The sequence below is a fragment of the Cricetulus griseus genome, chromosome 3, assembly GCF_003668045.3.
Source record: "Cricetulus griseus strain 17A/GY chromosome 3, alternate assembly CriGri-PICRH-1.0, whole genome shotgun sequence".
Taxonomy (NCBI): domain Eukaryota; kingdom Metazoa; phylum Chordata; class Mammalia; order Rodentia; family Cricetidae; genus Cricetulus; species Cricetulus griseus.
In genome coordinates this window covers 42,313,085-42,334,960 of record NC_048596.1, presented here as the reverse complement: position 1 = coordinate 42,334,960, position 21,876 = coordinate 42,313,085, and the positions used below count along the sequence as shown (strand labels likewise).

Genomic DNA, 21,876 nt, shown 5'->3' with positions numbered 1-21,876 from the left:
TTCTCTTTTTTTGTTTTTTGTTTTTTAGAGACAGGGTTTCTCTGTGTAGATTTGGAGCCTATCCTGGCACTCGCTCTGTAGACCAGGCTGGCCTTGAACCCACAGAGATCCACCTGCTTCTGCCTCCCGAGTGCTGGGAATAAAGGCATGCACCACCGATGGCCTCAGCAGCTTTACTTAATTGTGGAAGAAGAGTCTACAACCCCTTTACTCATATATTCTTTGTGACCTATGCTGCCAAGTACTTTTGCCTGCTTGGGATGGAACCTCTTCCTCCTTGGATTATATTTGCATAAGCTTTTGATTTGTTGATGTTTTCCTGTTTCACAAACATTCCTTTCTACATGTTGGAAGCTTGGCTGGGTGGGTTTTTTCTTGAGGATATCACCCCCTTTATTTCTTACTGTATCAAGCCTGTCATCTCTCAGAACAAACCTGGGCTCCAACACTAGATTTCCTGATGCCTTTTTTCTCCTCAAACTTTACATTTTGTATTTTTTCTTTTTGCCCCATTTGCCCTTTGAAAGCCCTCATAAAAGTGGCTTACTAATAACCAAACAATAAATTTTAGGTTTTCTTGATACATCTGCCAAGAAAATTTATACAAAACTTCAATTTAGCCTCCAGCAGATTTTTAAGACAAGGACAAAAGACAGCCCCATTCTTTGCAAAACTTAAGTTGCTAATGTTGCTACCTTCTGAAACTTCCTGAGCTGGACCTCCATAGCTTACATTGCTTTTAGCACTACCATCTTCCAAGCTCCTACTAGGATGATCTGTTAAGCTGGCATCAGTATTACTATCTAGGAGGAGCCTGAAAGTGAGAATGGGAGCCAATCATGTCTTTTGTCCTTTGTTGTTGGTTTTTGTTTTGTTTTTGTTTTTTTTTTTGTTTATTTTTTGAGTACAGTCAGATTATCTCTAATGATTCCTAAGTGGTTTTCATAGAAACAGTTTTTTCTTTCCTTAAAGCCATACAACCTGTTCTTCACAGAACAGGTTGAATGCCCAATCACATTGAAGAACTATTTCAGCTAATGAATCTATTGATGGATCTGGATCTATTTAGTTTTAAAAGGTACCTTTTTGATAATGAGCCTGGAGGCCAGCATGACTCCTGGGATGACAACAGGCACAATAGGTAGCCATTTTGTCCCCCTTTGCAGGAAGTTTCCTTTGAACCTAATATTCCAGCCTTTGTTTGAGGATAGTGGGTGATGTACTTTCTTCTGTAACTACTTCCTGTTGAAATTAGCACATTGTTGTCAGGGTCCAGAAAGGCTGGAATGCCAGTCAAAGGCCAAGAGGGGATTAGAGCAAAGGGGGTCTTCATCGGAAGCATATGGTTAACTGACCAGCTTAAGACACAGGGAACAATCACATTGGTTGGACTGGTTCACATCAGCTTTTAGCAAGTCCAGGGTTTTCCTTATTGTAGATCACTTTTGGAGCAGTTTGTAGTTCTCAGCTAATTCCTGGATGATGTCTCTTAGCCAAGTGGAAATCTGCTGGGACAGATATAGATTGAGGGTAGAAGTTAAAGTTAAGAAACTTAAAGGGAATCTTATATTTGGAACTTCCAGTTTCACGGTCCTGGCAGTCGGGGGAGGGGAGGAGCCCTAAGACTTTGTGAGTCATGGATCCAAGTCTTATGACTCCCTTTTTTTTTGTTTACAACAGAGATAAAAGTTTTAGATATATTAACATTGTCATTATTTGTAATCTGCACTGAAATCTGCGTTGCAACATTTTAACAGGTGTCTGTAAAACAGCTGGAGTAGCCTCATCCCTTTGAGTCACAGCAAAAGCTATGGCTTTGAACTAAAAACCATGAGTATCATTTTCTCTTTCCAGAGGGCTGGATGTATAGGCTGGACAGAGATGTTTTCAACCCCATGAGAAGGACCTTTAAGTCTGTACTTAGAAGACAACCACGGGAAATTTAAATTCTTGAGCTTGTGATTATGATGTAGTCAGTACTTTACCATCTTATCATAACTCCATTGATCAACGTTAAAACTTTGAACCTTTGAAACCTTTGCCTAACAATAGCATAGAGGGAAAGAAATCTGAAACATTTTTCATTTTTCACATACCTTAAATAACGTCCTTAGACTTTTATAACTTGCATTTACACATCTTAAACCCTTTTTATTTCCAACTAATCATTTACCACAAGGCACAAATGGTTAGTTACTGAGAGCAGTCATTGCCAAACAAGTTTTTTCTTTTTATTAAAAATAAGGAATAGTAAAAAGTTATACCTGAAACCTTTTTATTCTTTGAATATGAAACCTATTAGCAAGGCAAACCTGTCTGCCTTTCTCAGCAGGAGATCTAGGAGCTCTAGAAAAATGAAGGCTTGAGTGTTACATATGAAATGAACTAAGAAGGTAGCTTGCAGTCTTGGGGAAGGAGCTGGTTGTCTGCTGCTGCCAGACTGACAAAGCTACTGTTAGCCATCAACACCATCGAAGATCTGAGAAGGATAAATTATAGCAGGAAGTATAAACCAAATGGCCTTTGCAGTGACTAAAATGACGGAGATGCACCAGCTACCTGGGAGGCTCCTATGGTCTCCATGACTTCATTGCTGGGCAGAGATTGTAGATCTTTGGCTGTTACACAGGACAGCATTACATCTTCAGCCGCTGCACAGGATAGCACAGGCCTTTGCCTGCCAGACTCAGAAGGTCTGAGAGAATTTCCTGTGGATGAGGAACTTGGAAAAATTGTCCTACCTTGACTTAGGTAGGACAGTCAATCCAACAGTGTTCACAGTTTGTGCAGGGCACTGGCAGCTGGTGAGGCACGAGGAAGTTTTCCCTAGTGGTTAACGTCACCACAATCCGGGTCTATGCACAGTTTGTTTTGGTTTTCATTGGAGAACTTAGGGTTGCTTCTAGGATCTGGTATATTTGTCTATCTCAGGAAGCTTTTTCCATCAAATATTTAAGTTGCCATATTCAGGAGATCTCTGAAAAGATTTGAGTGCCATCTATTAAGTATACTTGATTTCATTGGGTGCGGTGGCACATGCTAGACCAAATCCAGGGAACAAAAGCTCAGAGATAAGACATTCTGAAACTAGCCATCAAAGCAACCATGGCAAGTGTGGTAGTGGTAGCTGGTGGCCAGCAGCAGTGGCAGAAACAACAGAAACAAAACCAATAAACACAGAACAGAGAAAGCCTATGCACTCAAAGGAGACCATTCAGAAACAAAACATGTGGTGCAACCATCACTCACACATTCAACTGAGCCTGACCCATTTCTGTCTGGGTTCCTACATTTGCAACAAAACTTAAAGACACACTAGAAACCATCCACATACACAAAACTGGTAGACAAAACTACATTTAACTGCATCTGACTGATTTCCATTTTGGCTCCCAGTATCCAAACAATTAGAACTAGGCAGATGGTATGATGTCTTGCCTTTTGCCCTGGATAGCAGGGTATTGGTTTTTCTTGAAGTCTTCTACATTCCTGATTGGGATCCCAACAGAACCAGATGTCATAGAAAATTTATGACTTAGCAGGGAAGGCCTCTTTAGATGCTTGCTTTTCTCAGCACAGCAGTTCACTCTGACAGTCTGTGAAACCAAAAGCATGCCTCAGAGCCATGGAATGCTTCAATGCCCCTCACGAGGCCGCCCTTCAACCTTGCAATCCTGGAGTGAAGAAGTCCAACTTTGGAATTTGGGTGGGTGGTCTAATCTCCCTGGGGGCATCCGGAAGATGTTAATCCCACCAGGTGAGAATAAGACTACTACCACAATTTTTGAGCCAAATTTGAAGTATTTATTAAATACTGGCCAGAACAATGGACACTGGCAAAGTTCATACCAGAGATTCCCAGAGTATGACACAGAATTACATTAGTCAGAGGCTTATAAAAGCAAAACCCACTAGGCTACATATTACCCACCATCCAATCAAGGACAAGCATACATCCTGGTGTACTTTGTGCCTATATAACTTCTGCCTACATGTAAGCATGTAAGCAAGCACATCCTGAACAGTTGGGGCAACCAAGCTTGTTTACAGAAGTGAAAACATCTGGCTTGTTATCTTATGTGAACCATAGTCCCCACCAGCATTCAAGGAAGTTATCTGTCTTTGGGCAAAACTTGCAGGTTATAGGCATTTTTGTTTTATAGATCTCTTAAGCACAGTAATTTAAACTTAAAACATAACTTTAGCCATCATAAGAGAGGAGAGACAATATTTTTTAAATGATTTACTTGTTTTTATTTTGTGTGCATTGGTATTTTGCTTGCATGTGAGGGTGTCAGATCCCCTGGAATTGGAGTTAACGACTGTGAGCTGCCATGTGAGTGCTGGGAATTGAATCCAGGTCCTCTAGAACAGCAGCCAGTGCTCTTAATTGCTAAGTCATCTTTCCAGCCCAAGAGTCGATATGTTTTTGTTTCTGAAGTTTTGTATTATGCTTTTATGTTAAGTAATGAAACCTGATGCCTTTTGTAATTTCTTTTCTTGCTGTTGTTCTAGACAAGAGCAATTTAAGGAAGAATGGGATGATTTGGTTCACTATTCTATCGGGCAGTCAAGTGATGGCAGGGCAGAAGGACCTTGAAGTAGTCATATCCATAGTCGAGAGCAGAGAGCAGAGACTAAGTGCATGCAGGCTGGTGCTTAGTTTGCTCTCTCCACTCTTACTCCAGGATCCCTGAGTAGGGAAAGATGCCCTCTATACTGGGTGACTCTTCCCACCTCTAATAACATAATCAAGATTATCCCCAACAGATGTGTCCACAGGACAACCTGATCTAGATAATCCCTCAGTGAAACTCTCTGTGCAGGTATTTCTGAATTACACATCAAGCAGATGATTAAAATTAATCACCACATCTCTCTATGCTTAGGTAACTGCATTACTTTCTTAGCATTACTGTAGGGAGAGTAGCCCAGACTCAGCGTTTCATATCAGCAAACAATTGACTGTGTCATGTGTCTGGAAGCTAGGTGTTCAAAATCAAGATGTCACAGGACCACACACTCTCTTATGTCCCTAGGAAAGAGTCCTTCCTTGCCCTACTAGCTTCTGGTTGCTTGTGAGTGGTAGTAGTTCTTGATTCTTTCTTGCACAGTTCTGGAGCCAATGCCATCTTCTCTTAACATGTCTTCACATCTTCTTCTTTCTGTGTTTGTCTGTGCTGAGATTTTCCATTTTCTTCTTCCTTTTTGAACCTTTTGGGGATATATCTAATCTATATATGTTGGTTTTGAGATAATGCAATTACATAATTTCCCCATTCCTTTTCCTCCCTCCACCTCCTCTCATGTACCTTGCCCCATCCTCTCTTTCAAACTTGTGCCCTCTTTTTCTTTAATAGACATGGTAATATGGAAAGGGAAAGCCCAGGAGGCCTCAACCTGAGATAAAGAGCTACAGGCAACTAAGGAAGGCTGACAGCAGGAGAAAGAGTCTTCCCCAGGGAAGAGCACACAAGACTGAATGGTCAGCCTCTGAAAGCATGTACACACATAACAGTATATGGACTCAAAAGGACTTTTCAAATTTATGCTGCTTGTCTTCAACTAAGGTTTAGCAAATGACATAATTTTAACTTGATTACTTGCGTAAAGAACCAAATAAGGGTCTTGGGTTAAGATGTCAACATATGTTTTTTTTTTTTTTTTTTTGAAACAAAACATCCCCACTGGAGATGTTTACAGTGATATGTACAGATAATCATTTAGCAAATAAGATTTTATTCTTCTCTTCCCTTTCTGTGAAGGGAAATGTTATCTCAGTTCAATTTATTTGCAGTTTACTCTCAAATGAGTCTACTGAAGAATGTGCCATGTTTTTACATAAATCAGTGACTAACTATCATAATTTGAGTTCATGTATTTAAAATAATTAAAAATATTTGCCGTATGTCTTTTATGAATATAGATCTCCTAAAATGGACTTTATTTGGAGTGTGAGAAGTATATTTGAACTATGGGGTTGGAGGTGTTTTCTTTTTTTTCCTAATTTTTAAAAATATTTAAATTAGAAACAATCTTATTCTACATATCAATCCCAGTTCCCTCTCCCTCCCATGTCCCCTACGACCCCCCTCCCACTCCCCAGGGAGAGTGAGGCCTTCCATGGGGATCATAAAAGTCTGTCACATTATTTTGGAGGAGTTTTCTGTCGCAATCATTTTGGTTTTGTCTCAGGATCTTCTCCCACTAGGATTGTCCAATAGAAGATTTTCCAATGTTGGTCATGCAAAAGAGAATACATTTGTGAATAACAATGGGCTGATCCATCAGATAATCGGCAGTGGTGACCTGCAGGCAGCTGGAAAGTTGGTCCTGAGATGTTAGAAAGATACGAAGGCTGGGAATATAGATTTTCAGTATTCCTCCCTGGAGTTGTAGTGGGAAGACTGGGGAAATCAAGATCATCTGGGATTAGAATGTATACTGTGTTTGAGAGAGAAGAACATAGGAGGCAGGCTTAGCTTTGGGAAGAAGATAAAATTTAGCTTTCATTTATGGATGGAAAAGACAAACTAAGACAGCAGAAACAATTCCAACAGACTAACATGGTTATTGGTTTTCTTCCTTTCTGCACCATTAGGGTTTCAGAGATGTTCTTCCAACTGAAAGAAATGAATGAAAAAGTGTCTTTCATAAAGGATTCCCTGCTATCCTTAGACAGTCAGGTGGGACACCTCCAAGATCTCTCCGCCCTGACTGTGGACACCTTAAAGGTCCTTTCAGCTGTTGACACATTGCAAGAAGATGAGGTTCTTCTGGCCAATAGAAAGCATTCTGCTTGTAGAAAGCTTCCCCACAGCTGGACCAACGTCATCTGTGCAAATGTTCTAAGCAGCATGGAGAGCTGTGGAAAGCAGAAAGTTCAGTATTATAGCATGCCCCCTTCTTTGCTGCGGAGTCTTGCTAGGAGCCAGCTTCCCCCAAGAGTGCAGACAGGTGCCCTCTTAGAGATTACACACGGTAAGAGAGAGGCCTCACATGTAAGAGAAGACCAGGAGGAACAAGAAATGGAATCAAGGACAGTTGCTTCTGGGATGTCTCATGTCAGGCAAGCATGCTCGAAGTATGGTCAGTTTCTCCTGGTACCATCTTCTGAAATGCAACCTCCTTTCTCTTTTGAAAAACCTCCACCTCTTTTCAGATCATCTGAGGAGCCTGATATAGATGGCCTGGCACTGGAACATGTATGCCAACATGATATCACCATCCACCTGCCTGTGCCAACCCCTGCTGCCTCCCACCAGGCATTGGTAGCAGAACACCAGGAACAACATGAGGCAGTCACACAGATGTCAGACAAACATGACAAGGCAGAAGATCCACTCACGATTAGTGGCATACCTGCTCCCGTGTCAATGACCTCTCTCCCTTCTGGAGCCATCAGCATGCAAGCTGATGGTGGCTATGTGAACTGGGCCTTTTCGGAAAGTGATGAAACTGATGTGTTTAGTTTTAAAAAAAAGTGGAAAACCTGTTTGCCCTCCACTTGCAACAGTGACTCCATTCCAGGTAGAGGATGCCCGCTGCGGATTGGAAGCAGGTCCAGACTGGATAACTCAAGAAGACTGGCCCCGTGTAGTAGTGAACGCTCAGTGCTGGCAGGATCATGGACCCAGCCAAGAAGATCTTTTTGGATCAATCCTCTCTGCAAAGACAGACCTCTCGTTAGGAGTCATAGCTTTAGATTCCACAAGGAGGAGAAACTGAGGAAGATCTGGAAGAACAATGGTAAGGAACAAATGCTTTAAATTTGCGTATATATATTTTTCTCCACCCATGATTTCTTATTTTTAAAACTTTTCATGCAACATATTTTGGTCATATTCTCTTTCATCTCCCAACTCCTCCCAGATCTCCCCCTACCCCCACAATTTCATATTCTCTCTCTCTAAAAACAAAACAAAAAACAAAAAAACAACAAAACAACAACAACAAAAAAAACCCAGATCCAAACCAAACCTGAAACAAAACAGGAGTTGTTTGTGGTGGCCAATTGTTCCTGATGGGGGGACTCGCCCTGCCTGGGGTTTGGTTGTTAGCTAGTCTCACTCCAATGGGGAAAAGAGATTCTTCCCCAACTCTCAGTAGCAATCAGTTGCAATAGCTCCTTGGTTAGGGGTGAAACTTAGTGTCCACTTCCCCTTCTTATTGGCATTTTTTTCTCTCTCATGAACTTGTGCAATTCTTGTGCATGCTATCACAGACCCTGTGGGTTCATATGTGCATTAACCCTGCTTTGTCTGGAAAGTGCTGTTTCCTTGGAGTCACCTATCATCTCTGTCTATTGCAGTCCTCCTTTCCACCTCCCCCTTTTTTCCTGCATGATTCCTGAATCTTGAGGGGTGAGATGTGATAGAAACATCTGTTTATGGCTGGGTGAGGGGCAAACATTTTAAAAAGTGTGGTCATTTGCATTGCTACTCTTCTGAAGATGTCTGTGATTATCTAATAACATTCTTCTTGTTATCCCAGCCCCCACTTTAATGCAAAACTGTCTCCATATACTGCCTTCAGCATTCATATGCTCGCCATTTCCCTTCCAGGCCATTCAAGATCCTCGGAGACTGGATCAACATGGATCAAAGCAAAACTCCTAACAAAGAACAGGAACCTGTCAAAGAAAAAGCGGAAGACCCAGGGCTTCCAGGTGCCAGTAAGTACTCTTCCCATTGTACTTTAGGGTTTGAGCAACTGAGTCAGTGGCATCTCCCCTTGGATCCCCTTGGACACATAGTAACATTGTACCAGGAGTGAAGGCACACATTTTGACTTGTTTACCTGTTCACAAGCTGAAAGCCCTTCACATTGTTTCCTGTTTGGGCTAGTACAAGAGATCCTGAGTGAGCACTTGTGTACAAGTCCTTCCACGAACATTTGTTTTAATTTCTCTTTGGCAAGTGCTTGGGAAAGGGTGAGGAATGCCAGCATCCCGTGGTGTGTAAATCAGCACATGGCTTTCTGTGCCCACCTATGGCTTGTGAGTTTATCACTTTCCTGCTTTCACGTCTGTCTGCATGTGCTCAGTCTTGTCTTGGGCACACTGGTGGCCCTGTAGTGTGCACCGCAGTGAGGGTAGTGAGTGTCTCCTCAAGCTCTTGGGAGACCTTCCATGCGTGTATCTGGACTCACCTGTCTGGGTCTTTTACAGAATGCAGAAATTTGATTTGTTTGCTTCCTATGAAATTGTAAACTCTGGCTGTGTGTTCTAGTCTTTGGTTGGGTGTTTCCGTAAACCCCCTTTCCCACTGGCAAGTTACCCCTTCCAAGTCATCACTAGTGTCCCAAGTACATTTAGCTTTAGAATGTTGATCAAATATTTGACTTTTCCTTTTGTAGCGAAAGGTTTGCTTCTCCCCATTCCCCAAACCCAAGGTATCACTAAGACTTGTTTTCTGATAGGATTTCTATACTTTTAGTTTCTACATTGGCTCTAGAGCCCATTTTAAGGTAAATTTTGTATATGGGGATACAAAAGGATTGGATTTTTTTCTCTCACATGAATATCGAAAAATTCTATAATTTTTTTGGTAAAAGAGTGACTTTTTTTTTTTCTATTGAATTACCTTAACAGTTGTCAAAAGCTAATTGACTATATAGACCCACAGTGTGTGTGTGGCTCTACTTCTGTCTATCTCCATGCCAATACTAAATCTATCTCAACTGCCGAAACTTTATAAGTTGTGAAATCATACATAAAAGAAATCCTTCGTTTTTCAAGAAATGATTTGGCTATTTTATGTTCTTTGCATTTATATATAAATTTAGTCTCAGATTTCAGCTTTTACACCAAAGCCTTCTGGGATTTGGAATAGAACTGCTCTGAATCTGCATGCCAGTTGTGGGAAAATTGACATCTTATCCACAACTAGGTGTCTGATCCATTGGAAGTGATGTATGTCTAGCTAGTAGGTCTTTTTTTAACCCTTTCTTGGAAATTCTTTGTGTTTTTTAGCATTCCGATCTTGAGTGTTTCTCATTACATGGGTAGTTAAGTATTGAAAACACATATCAAAGTTTTAAAATTTATTGTAATTGTAGTTACTTTAATCTCCCTCTGTGTGCATGTTTGTACATGTGTGTATGTGTGTAAAGTCTTGATCTTATATTTCATAATTTTGCCAAACTCATTTTGCTTTCGAAAGCTTTTTGGTAATGTTTTTGGTTAGTGATGATATTGATGGTATAGTTTCAATTCCTCATTTTTGAACTGGATATATTTTATTAGCTTTTTTTTTGCCTGATTACACTGACTGGAACACTTAGTACTGTGTTAAATAAAGGAGATGAAAGCAGGCATCTTCCCATTTTTGTCTCTTGAACTATAATAGAGGCAGAACCCACGGCCTTTGTTTTTACTTTTGTTGCTCCTGGTGGAAATACTTTGTCTTTCATCAATAAATATGATATTTGCCAATATTGTTGCACACCAGTTTAGATGGTTTTCTTCTTTACCCTGCTAATTGATTTTATAATATCAGAGTTAATATTTTGGACATTAAACCAGCATTACTGGGATAAATGCCACTTGCCCACCTATGCATGTTTACATTTGATATTTATTTTGTTAGTCTTTTGCATCTGTGTTCCTGGGGCATTGTCTTTAGTTCCTTTATTGTCATAGCTTTGGTTTGGATATCAGAATTATCCCATGATCATTGGCTACATTGGGTATATGTCTTCAGTTTTCTGTGTGAGTTTGTAAAAAGTTGTTAATCTTTCAACTTTACATATTCAGTTGAATTATCCAATAAAACCATCCGTGTGGGAAAGTTTTTAACTACATATTAAGTGTCTGTTATAGTCACAGGGCTATTTAGATTGTCAGATTCTTAAGTTGGCTTTGATCATTTCTGCATTTAAAGACTTTACCCATTTTTGTTTATGTTTCCTGTTCATCTCTGCTCCTGGTAATCTGGGTCATCTTTTTCCTTTCTTTTGGTTAGTTGGGCCAAGGGTCTGTGGATCTTATTATTTGGCGTAGTGTTGTATATGATAGCCCCCTTCTCCTGCCCCCTCCTCCAGCTCTGTCGTGAGACAGGGAATCACTATTTAGTCCTGGCTGGCTAGAAACTCATGCTCCTGTCATGTGACTCAGTGTCCCTGAGCGATGACAGGTGTGTGCCACCTGCCTCATTCTAATAGTCTCTGTGACACTGTCTCTTTCATTCTGAAATTTGAAATTTATACTATCTTTCTTTGTTTTATGACCAGCCTGAATATAGGTTTTTTTTTTAATCTGTTTTGTTAAGTTTTTTTTTTTTGAAAAAACAAAACAAAACAACTCAATTTTATTGATTTTTTTTTCCTGGAATTCAATTCTGTTTCCTTTGTTCAATTTACTTTGGATTTGACTTGATTTTCTCTTTCTAGTTTAAGTTAAAAAACTTGGCTAATGATTTGGGAATTCCCAGTATTTAGAAAGAATATTTTCATTTATTCACTGACAATTTCATACATGTAAATATTTTATCATTTGTTTTTGAATGCAGGCATTCATGAATACAAACTCTGGCGTTTTCATGTTAGTCCAGTGAATCTTTTAAATATATTGTCAGAATGACTCTTACCTAATTTTGCAAGAATTCACATTTCATGGTCTTCATGTGTTTTATTTTCGTTTTCATTTACACAGATCTCTTTTTCTGAATAAACTGAAAAAACACTCAGCTCTCTTTATTACAATAGTAAGAAGCAGTTGAAGGCTTTTTATTACTGTTTTAATATCTTTATTTGTTATGGGTCTGTTTAAGTTGCTGGTTTAAGTGGTTTGCATGAATCTAGAAATTTGTCTGTGTTTCTATTTTTTACTTAATAGAGTATTCTTTTATAATGTTCTGAATTTCTTTGTGTCTGTTGTAATATTTCCCCATCATTTTCGCTTCTGTTAATTTGGGTCCTCTCCTCCTTTTGGTTAGTTGGGTCAGGAGCCTGTCTATCCTGTTTACTTTCTCAAAGAACCAGCTCTTAGATTCATGGATTCTTTGTATTATTTTATTTGTTTCTTTTTCATTAATTTTTGCTCTGATTTTTATTATTTCTTCCCATCCACTGTGTTTAGTTTGTTCTTTCTCTTTCCAAATTCTTAGGTTGTGTCACTAAGTCATTTATTTGTGTGTTTAAAATTTTCCTAATGTAAGTGCTTAGAGCTATAAATTTTCCTGTTAGGACAGCTTTTACTGTGTCCCAGATGTTTTTCTTGTGTTTTGTTTTCATTTTCATTTAGTACCAGGAATCTTTTAATTTCTTTTTCATTTCTTCTTGGACCCATTCATCATTCACTAATGTGTTGTTTAATCTTCATGAGTTTGTGTAATTACTGGGGATTCATTTGGTGTTGATTTTAATCTTTATTGCATTGGTGGTCAGAAAGAATGAATAGAGTTATTTCAATTTTCTTAATTTGTTTCGATTTGTTTTGTATCTCATGTGGTCTATTTTAGAGATGATTCCATGGGATGCTGAGTAGAGTGTATATTCTTTGGTCTTTGGGTAGAATATTCTATAAATATCTGTTAAGTCTATTTGATGTTCATTGTCGTTTAACTCTGATGTTTCTCCCTTTATTTTATTTTATTTTCCAAATGACCTAATCACTAAATAAAGTAGGGTACTGAAATTACCCACTATAATTGAGCTAGAGTTTATTTGCATTTTTACATCCAGTACTATGCTTTTTATGAAATTGAGCTCACCAGTGTTTATGGCATGTTTGTTTAAGATCACAATATCTTATTAGTTAATTGATCGCTTGACTACAATTTCTCTTCTGATTAGTTTTAGTTTGATTTTGATTTTTTTAGATAGTAGGATAGTAACAGCTGCTTTCTTCCTGATCTCATTTGCTTGGAATACTTCTTTCTTTTTTCTTTTTTCTTTTTTTGAGACAGGGTTTCTTTGTGTAGCTTTGCAGCCTGTCCTTGAACTTCTGTGGCCCAGGCTGGCCTGGAACTCACAGAGATCCACTTGTTTCTGCCTCCTGAGTTCTGGGATTAAAGGCATGCACCATCACTTCCCTGTATAATACTTCTTTTCATCTTCATCTTTCAACTTTAAGATGGTACCTATTTTGAAGGTAAACTGTGTTCCTTGTAGAAAACAGAAAGATGGATTTTGTTTTTTAATCCATTCTACTAACTATAGGTGAATGGGAGTTGAAGCCACTGATATTTATATTTATTATTGAAAGGTTAATTGATGTAATTTTATTGTTATTGTTGCTATTTTGCTATTTGTGTTGTTAGCCTTATTTTGTGTTTTAGAAATTTTACCTTGTTCTTTTTCTGTTCTCTCTTGGATGCCTATTCCTGTCTTCAGCCTGGAGTATGGCTTCCAGGTATCTTCATAGGGCTGGTTTGGTGGCCATGAATCCTTTTACTATGTTTTTTATCTTGGAAAGTTTTTCTTTCTCCAACTATGGCAGATAGTTTTGCTGGCGCAGATAGTTCTATGCTGACATCTTCAATCTTTTAGAACTTGAAATACATTATTTCTCATTCCTCAGCAAAGAAGTTTTTTCCTTTCTCTCTCTCTCTCTCTCTCTCTCTCTCTCTCTCTCTCTCTCTCTGTGTTTTCTGAAGTAGACTGAAACCATTATAGAAACCCATAACTGGAAAAAATGCAGAGAACAACTAACCATGGGTTGCCCAGCCCCAGACTATAGATATCATCAACAACACAACCCCAACACGTAAGGTTCAGGGAATATTTTGGAAGAGGGGGCAGAAAGGTTGTAAGAACCAGAGGACCAAGATGTCTTCTGTGAGATAGTGTCCTCTATATATTGCATTCATGAAATCTCAAAAATATTGTTGTCTAAACAAGACCTACACAATGACATCAGTTGTTAGGCCAGTGTGGATGGAGCATATCTTACTAGGACTGACACCTAGATGGAGAGGTTCAGGCAAATAATGACTCTGGGGAGAGGGACAATCAGTATTCTCTAGGGACAAGCCCTCAATACATAATTCAACTGGTCAACCCTTAACAGATATATACACAAGCAACACTACGTGGACTCAGCATGTTGTATGTATAAATATGTGTATATGTATGCATATATATGTAACAATAATTAAAGAAGTCATGAGTTTGAGAGGAGGTGGAGGCATGAGAGGAGTTGGAAGTTGGAAATGATGTAAATATAGTATTCATATGGAAACATGACTCCAAATTAAGTTAGAAAAGAAGCAGAAGCAAAGAGACATGATAGAGACAATTATGTAAAATCATCCATTAGGGGAGACAGTTAGCTTGATAAGGAAGGCTACTATCTCAGAAAATGCCTGTTGGAATACCATGGGATAAACATTTTAGGAGATTTATTTTAGAATATTTCAAATGGTCTCAGTTCAACTAGGAATTCCACCTGAGCTCAAGTACTCAAATTTTCATTTATGTATGGCTTTGTAATTTACCAATTTGCCTGTGTCTCTCCCTGGGAAAGAGGTAAGACTGTCATGGTATACTTTGGAGACAATGAAGAATGGGAATAGTAAACTATTTTCTAAGTTCGCACATGTTCTGATGGGGCAGAATTGCAATGCAAGTACTTTCAACTGAAATTGTTTCCCTTCTTTATATTAGTAGTTTTTGAAATATGATCTCAAATCAGCATCATGAGCTTCCCCTGGGACCACCTTAGATATCTGAATCTCATCTTTCCCCTGGACATTTTGAATAGAAATCCTGAGGGTGCAAGGCAGTGACTGGTCCTGAGCCCTAAGTGATTCTGATGCTTATTCAGGTCCCACACCATATGCTGGTTCTTAATCATGACCACAAAGAGAATGCACACAGATGTGTGTATCCTGTTAGCCTGACTGATGGGGTTTGTAAGAGTTCCAGGTAATTCAAACTGTGGCCAAGGCTAATCACTGTCTTCCACTGTGTGCTTCGATTATCATAATGCAAAATATTGTTAGATTAATGTCATGGTGTTCCTACAAGTGACTTTCTCTCCAGGTGATAACAGTCAATGCCTGCTATCAAAATGACCAATTGAATTCAGAGTCAGGAGAAACAAACATCACTGAAAAGTACAACAAGAACTGGCTCTCTGTATCCAACTTCAGTCAGATAAGTATGTGCTTTTGTAGCCCTGGACCCCAACATCTGGCAGAAGCCTGTAGGTCAGCTAGGGTAGTAGTTCTCAACCCATGGGTCCCGACCTTTTGAACAACCCTTTCATAGGGGTCACATATCAGCTATCCTGCATATCAGGTATTCACATTATGATTCACAAAAGTAGCAAAATTACAGTTATGAAGTAGCAACAAAAATAATTTTATGGTTGGGAGTCACCACAATATAAGGAATTGTATTAAAGTGTCACAGCATTAGGAAGATTGAGAGCCATTGGTCTAGCATGTGGTGTTTAGACCAGTGGTGGTCTTTGAACTTACGTTTAGAGATGAGGTAAGGAGATGGCAGAAGCCTCTAAGAGGAACAGTTCTTTGCTACTTAGTAATGCTTCTAGTATAGACAAAATTTTATTTGCTTAAAGGAATTGCTATCAGGATACAGAAATAAAATATTAAAATTTAGGTAATCTTTTATATTCAAAGAGTGCTTCCCCTAAATTGGGGTCCTTCAGTCTGACTTACAGGGAGGGGAGTTTGCTTAATTTTCAGAACCTTTAAAGCTTATTTATTGTGGCCCACATGGGGTATTTATATGTGGACCCACTTAATGAAATATGTGAGGATGAGCTCATATGAGAGACAGGGTGAGATGAGACAGATTGTCAGCAGAAACACACACAAATGCAGCTTTGAACTTTGGGCACTAGAATTTCTTTTTAAAAAAGAAGAAATCATGTGATCAGGACACACACACACACACACACACACACCACATTTGAAATTTCTTAAGACACTGAATTTAAAATACTGGTAGTTACTGGTTACTGCAGGGTCCTGTACTTCTTTATAAACCTTCCTCACTCAGATGGCCCCATGGTCCTCAACTAAGGGTTGGTTTTTCACATTAACCCCAACCCCTTGCCCTCCCCAGGGGACACTGGGCAAAGTCTGTAGACACGCTTTGTTGTCACAATAAAGAGGAATGCTCTTGGTATCTAGTGAGAAGAGGCCAGGGATACTATGAGGCATCCTGTGACATATGATACAGGTTTCAGGACAAAGAATTATCCAGACTAAAACATCAATGCCAAAGTAGGTGAACCCTGTTTTCTATTTAAAATACAGAGCCCTTTCTGAAGCCAGTGTGAATCAAGTGAACACAAAGTTAGAAGAAATATTAGAAATTCAATGGGAATGATGTTGCTTTATAAGCATGGCTCAGGAGTTTAGTTATCTTGCCTTAACTCACACTTAATTGGAAATTGTACCTTTCCACATATCAAACTCAAGCATGAAGGCGGCTGACGCAAGAAGGTTGTGTCTGCCAGGCCAGTCTGGGTGAATAATGAGAACTTCATTGTTTCATAAAAACAAAAGCAAGCCAATAAGCAAGCAAAGAAAACCAAAAACTCTTACATATTTTGTAAATACTGCTATGTCATTGAAGCTATATTCATTATAATTTTATCATATGCCAGTAATTTTTTTGTACTTCTTGTATACATTTTTATGGCACAAAATCACATAGAAAACTTAATTATTGTCACTTACATTTGTTACAACTCTTAGTTCTGTAGGTACCAGGTGTAAACATAATGAAACAACATCTATTATGCATTCTAAGAAAAGCATAAAAATTAAGCTTCTTAGATAGCCTTCATTTTTTTTTCTGTCTTTTGTTGTTATTGTACTTTTGTGTTTGGTGCCCTTATGAAGGAAGGATTACTAATTTACAACTAAAATTACACATATTTTAAAGTACAGGTAATCGAGTGCAAGAGATAATGAATGAAAAAAAAACAAAAAACAAACAAAACAAAAAAAAACAACTACTGAATGTGTGTTATAGAAAGCTACTTTGGATTATTTGACTTCTGACATTGATGGAGAAGTAGAAGTTAGGGTTGGTGTGATGGCTCAGTGGGTGAGGTGCTAACTGTGCAAATCCAGAGACGTGAGTTGAATCCCCAGCATCTATGCAAAAGTGGAAGGAGAGAAGTGACTCTACAAAATTATTCTCTAACCTCCTTGTGCAAATGCCACATGTGCGTGCTTTGCAACAATAGTAAATACATTTAAAAAAGAGAAGTAGAAGTTATTATAAGTGTGAATACAACTATAGAAGAATAGAAATAGAACATGCAGTTTTCAATCACAAGGGGAAAAAGAAGGAAAAATGAAACTTGGTGAAACTTTCTAAAAATAGAGAAAACTATATCTGTTTAAATAAATGTACTGTGTCCAGATTTTTCTATTTGAGAAATGTGATTTGAATGTAACACATTTCAGCCCACTTTCTAATTTTTCTTCTTCTTTTAAAAACAAGATTTGGAACCTTATATATATCAGAAAATGAAAATGAAGGAAATTGAACAACATATGACACAAGGCAGTGACTACCTAAAGCAGGCTCAAGAGGTAAAAATATTTTGATAGTGTTTTAAGAATTTGTGCATGTAACACTTCATTTGTCTCTGCTAACTTTATTGCTACAGCCCATAAATGGTCTCTGTTTTTACTGACCTCGGATTGAAATCCTTGGGGACTACATGCTTAGGTCACTCCTGGCTTAGTTTTCTAACCTCTCCACATCAGTCTTTTCTCTTTCTCCTCGTGCAGTTTGCTTGTCCTGGGGATGCCCAGCACAAGAGAAGAAACTCACTTTTTCAGATATGTGAACACTGTCATATTTAAGAGAAACGGGTTTTCTCCAAGATGCTTTTCAGAGACAGGTCTAGGATAATCATGGAGGAATTACTGTAAGACAGATCACAGATGATTTGAGAAGATACTTTTTACCAATTGGAGCTTTTCAAGGATAGAATGAATGATGTTGGAGACAGTGAATTTCTAGTGTGTTTGGTCATCTAAAATAGGCTGTGGGAATGTGTTCAGACATGGGGAGGGGACTCAAGCATTGCAGAATAAAGGCCCCTCTCTATTTCTCTAATACCTAGATGTCTAGTTTTGCATTCTGCTTTTCTACCACCTACAAATACATACTTTGTTTTAGTGCCATCTTTACATGTGGCATGTGACAGAGTAATGGAAGGAAACTCATTTTGGTCATGGTTTGAATAACTGAACTTGGGCACTATAAACACTGCCTGTATAAATATCCTCAGGTGTTCTTGTAGCAATGGCATCTAAAAGAATTTGAAAATGCTCACTTGAGGATTACTGTAAGGAGGACCTGTGTTCAAATCCCAAATCTATCTTCCCTGATAAGGCTGTATATATCAGTTAGCCTGGGAGTGCCATGTGCTATCATTGCAAAATGCTATCTTTATAAGATTATTGGTAGTATCCAACCAAGACACCTCACGGGAAAATGCCTAGTGTCTGGAGCACACTGTATCTCAAGAAGTATGACTTGGATAAACAGGAAATAGAATGAGGAAAATCCAGTGTGATACTTTTTTTAGCCCCTCCATCACCTGGAGCAGGTGTGTACTTATGACAGGATGATGGAATGACTGATGTTACCAAATTCCTAGCAAAAAGAAACTCATGGGGCCAAAGGCAGTTAAGGCTGGCAGTTTGAGCATACAGTCAATCATGGGTCTGGAAGGCACAGTGGGAGATGGGAGTAGCAGAGAGTTAGGATGCTTGCTCACAAGTCTGTAGACCAAGGAGCTGAAAGGGGATTCTGGAACTCAGCAGGCTTTCTCGTCTCTCTGTTTTTAATTCAGTTTGAGAGCCCAGCTATGGGAAGGTGCTGCTGTCCATCAGAATGTGTTTTTCCACCTCAGTTAATCCTCTCTGGAAATGCCCAGACAGACACAGCCAGAGGTGTACCTCATCATCTTAGGTTTCTATTGCTGTGAAGAGATATCCCGACCACAGCAACTCTTACAAAGAAAATATTGAACTGGGTGGCTTGCTTACAGTTTCAGAGGCTCAGTCCATTATCACCATGATGGGGAGCATGGTGGTGTGAGGGCAGACGTGCTGGAGCTGAGAGTGCTCCAACTTGACTAGAAGGCATCAGCAAGTCAGCTGACTCACTGGGCAGTATTCTGAGCATAGGGAACGTCAAAGCCTGCCCCCACACATTCTCCAACAAGGCCATACACACCCCAACAAAGCCACATCTCCTAATAGTGCCACTCTCTATTAGATTATGGGGGCCAATTATATTCAAACTACCACATTCCACTCCCTGGCCCCCATAAGCTTATAACAATATCATAATGCAAAATGCATTTAGTCCAATTTCAAAAGTCCCCATAGTCTACCACAGTCTCAACAATGTTTTAAAGTCCACAGTTCAAAATCTCTTCTGAGATTCATACAATCTTTTAACTGTAATCACTTGTAAAAATCAAAATAAAAAAGCAGGTCATATGTTTCCAACATGTAATGGCACAAGATTTTTATTATCACTCCAAAATGTAGGGATGGTAGCATAGCAAGAAAATACTGGACCAAGGCAAGACTGAAACCAGGTGGGCAAACTCCAAACTATGTCTCTCCGTGCCTGATGTCAAAGTGCTCTTCAGATCTCCAACTCCATTCAGCTTTGTTGACTGCAGCACATTTCTTTCTCTTGGGCTGGTTCCACTTGCTATTAGCAGCTCTCCTCAGCAGGTATCCCACAATTTGGGCATGTCTAACATTTTGGGTTCTCCAAAGCAATCCATGCTTCAGCTTCACAGCTTCACATAATGGCTTCCCTACTAGGCCTCCATTCAGTGACATCCTTGACACATGCCTGGCCTCAGCAGCTTTCTTCCATGATTCCTTTCTTCTACCCTTAACTCTAAACCCAGAATCATGTGGCTGAAGCTGCCAAGTTCTGTTGCTTGCTGGGGCTGGAACATGGTCCCCTCATCTAACTACATTCACACCAGCTTTCTGCCTTTCACTGCCTAAGCTTGGCTGTTCTGAAACTTGCTCTGTAGACCAGCCTGCTGTCAAACTCAGAGATCTGCCAGCCTCTGCCTTCCCAGTGCTGGGATTAAAGGCATGCCCCACCACACCCAGCTCTAAACTTTTCTTTATTTCCTTTTCACAAATTGGAAATTTAGCTGGGTGGGATCTTGCCCTTTGGTTACCACTCCCTTTATTGCATTTTTTGGTCACTTTATCTCCTTGAACACATAACTGGTGCTCATTTTCTCCTCAAAATTTTCATTTTGTAATTTACCCAGCTCAGCTTGCTCCTTTTCGTTGTAAATCTTCATTAGACTTACCACTAAAAATCACATGACAGAGTCTATATGAGGTCGTTTTGAAATTTCCTCTGCCACTGGTATTAACCCAAAATTCTTCATTTTAGCCTTAGGCAGACACTTCAGACAAGGGCAAAAGACAGACACCTTCTTCACCAAAGTATCACAAGAACAATCTCTAGGCTACATACTGAAATTTTTCTTCCCTGAAACCTCTTGAGTCAGCAACCCCCCCCAATAGTTCAAATAACGCTTAGCACCACCGTCTTCCATGTTCCTACTAGTATGGCCCATTAGGCATGCTTAAAGCATTCCACTGCTTTCCAAACCCAAAGTACCAAAGTACAAATTCCTTCAGACAAGCACATGGTCAAAGCCTATCATATCAATACCTCACTTCTGGTACCAACTTCTGACTTAGTTAGGTTTCTATTGCTGTGAAGAGACATCATGTCCATGGCAACTCTTATATAAAGAAAACATTTAATTGGGGTGTCTGGATTACAGTGTCAAAAGTTCAGACCATCAGCATCAAGATGGGGAACGTGGTGGCATGCAAAATGTGGTGCTGGAGCTGAGCTTGCTACATCCTGACCAGAAGGCAGCAGGAAGTCAGCTGACTCACTGGGCAGTATTCCGAGCATAGGGAACCTCAAAGTGCCCCCACAGTGACACATTTCCTCCAACAAGGCCATACTCACTCCAACAACTCCACATCACCTAGTAGTGCCATTCCCTATGAGATTATGGGGACCAATTACATTCAAACTACCATACTCATTATTGCCCTATGTGTTTCTTAATATATTAACGATAAAAATGATCTATTGTATCTGTCAAGTTGGACCTCCATTCCTTCTTTCAGACCATTAGCTGATTAATCTCTGTTCGTATAAAAGTTGCATTTTCCTTTCAATGTCTCCATAAAAATAATTTCATTTGGTTAAAACCATCACCTATGGAGCTATCCTGGTTACATGTTGACATTATGCATCTTTATAGCTTGTGTTTCCGTTGTTGGTTTGAAGAGAGGCACTGAGCCTGTCAGAGGAGCAAAGAGTGTGCTTTGCTGATGAGTCATTGAAGGGATGGGATGTATGTGCTCCTAATGTCTGTTTCCATCTGCTCAGGACCCAGATGAAAACCCTTCGTGGAGTCCCAGGAGCAGCAATCTCAACAGGAACTTCCTGTGAGTATTTCTGTGTGGCTCTCATCAAGAGCTTCTGGGTTCTGTCCTCCAATAAAAGTTTAGTTTGGTCAAAATAGTAAGAAAAAATGCATATGAGGTAACATTATTATTATTTTTATGTTAACAAGAATGGAAAAATATATTCTTCAAGTTTTCCAGTTTCTGGTAATAGTTCCTCACCCAAGTCCCTTAAAGAGTATTTTGGTAAAACATACACTTTGACAGCCAATGAACAATTCCTTTTTAGTATCAAAAACCCATACATGGATTGACCATTCTATCTTTACACAGATAGTAAGATTGTGAATGTGGTTTACAGTGTAAAATAAATGTATTTTATCTTTAAAAAAAACCCCAAAGGCCTGATTGAATTTATTCTCTGTATTTAGAAGTGATGTATTTATTTTTA

The 21,876-nt window shown here is 39.2% G+C and overlaps 1 protein-coding gene across 1 annotated transcript in view; it reads left to right on the top strand.

The window, feature by feature from the left end:
• Positions 1-21,876, top strand: part of Trpm6 (transient receptor potential cation channel subfamily M member 6) — a 158,146-nt gene that overhangs the window by 110,804 nt on the left and 25,466 nt on the right. Inside the window, exons 26-30 of the mRNA XM_027406549.2 lie at positions 6,602-7,749; positions 8,565-8,674; positions 14,986-15,103; positions 17,431-17,522; positions 21,409-21,467. Of these exons, the coding sequence (XP_027262350.1) occupies positions 6,602-7,749; positions 8,565-8,674; positions 14,986-15,103; positions 17,431-17,522; positions 21,409-21,467 (1,527 nt within the window). The remainder of the gene's footprint in view (positions 1-6,601; positions 7,750-8,564; positions 8,675-14,985; positions 15,104-17,430; positions 17,523-21,408; positions 21,468-21,876) is intronic.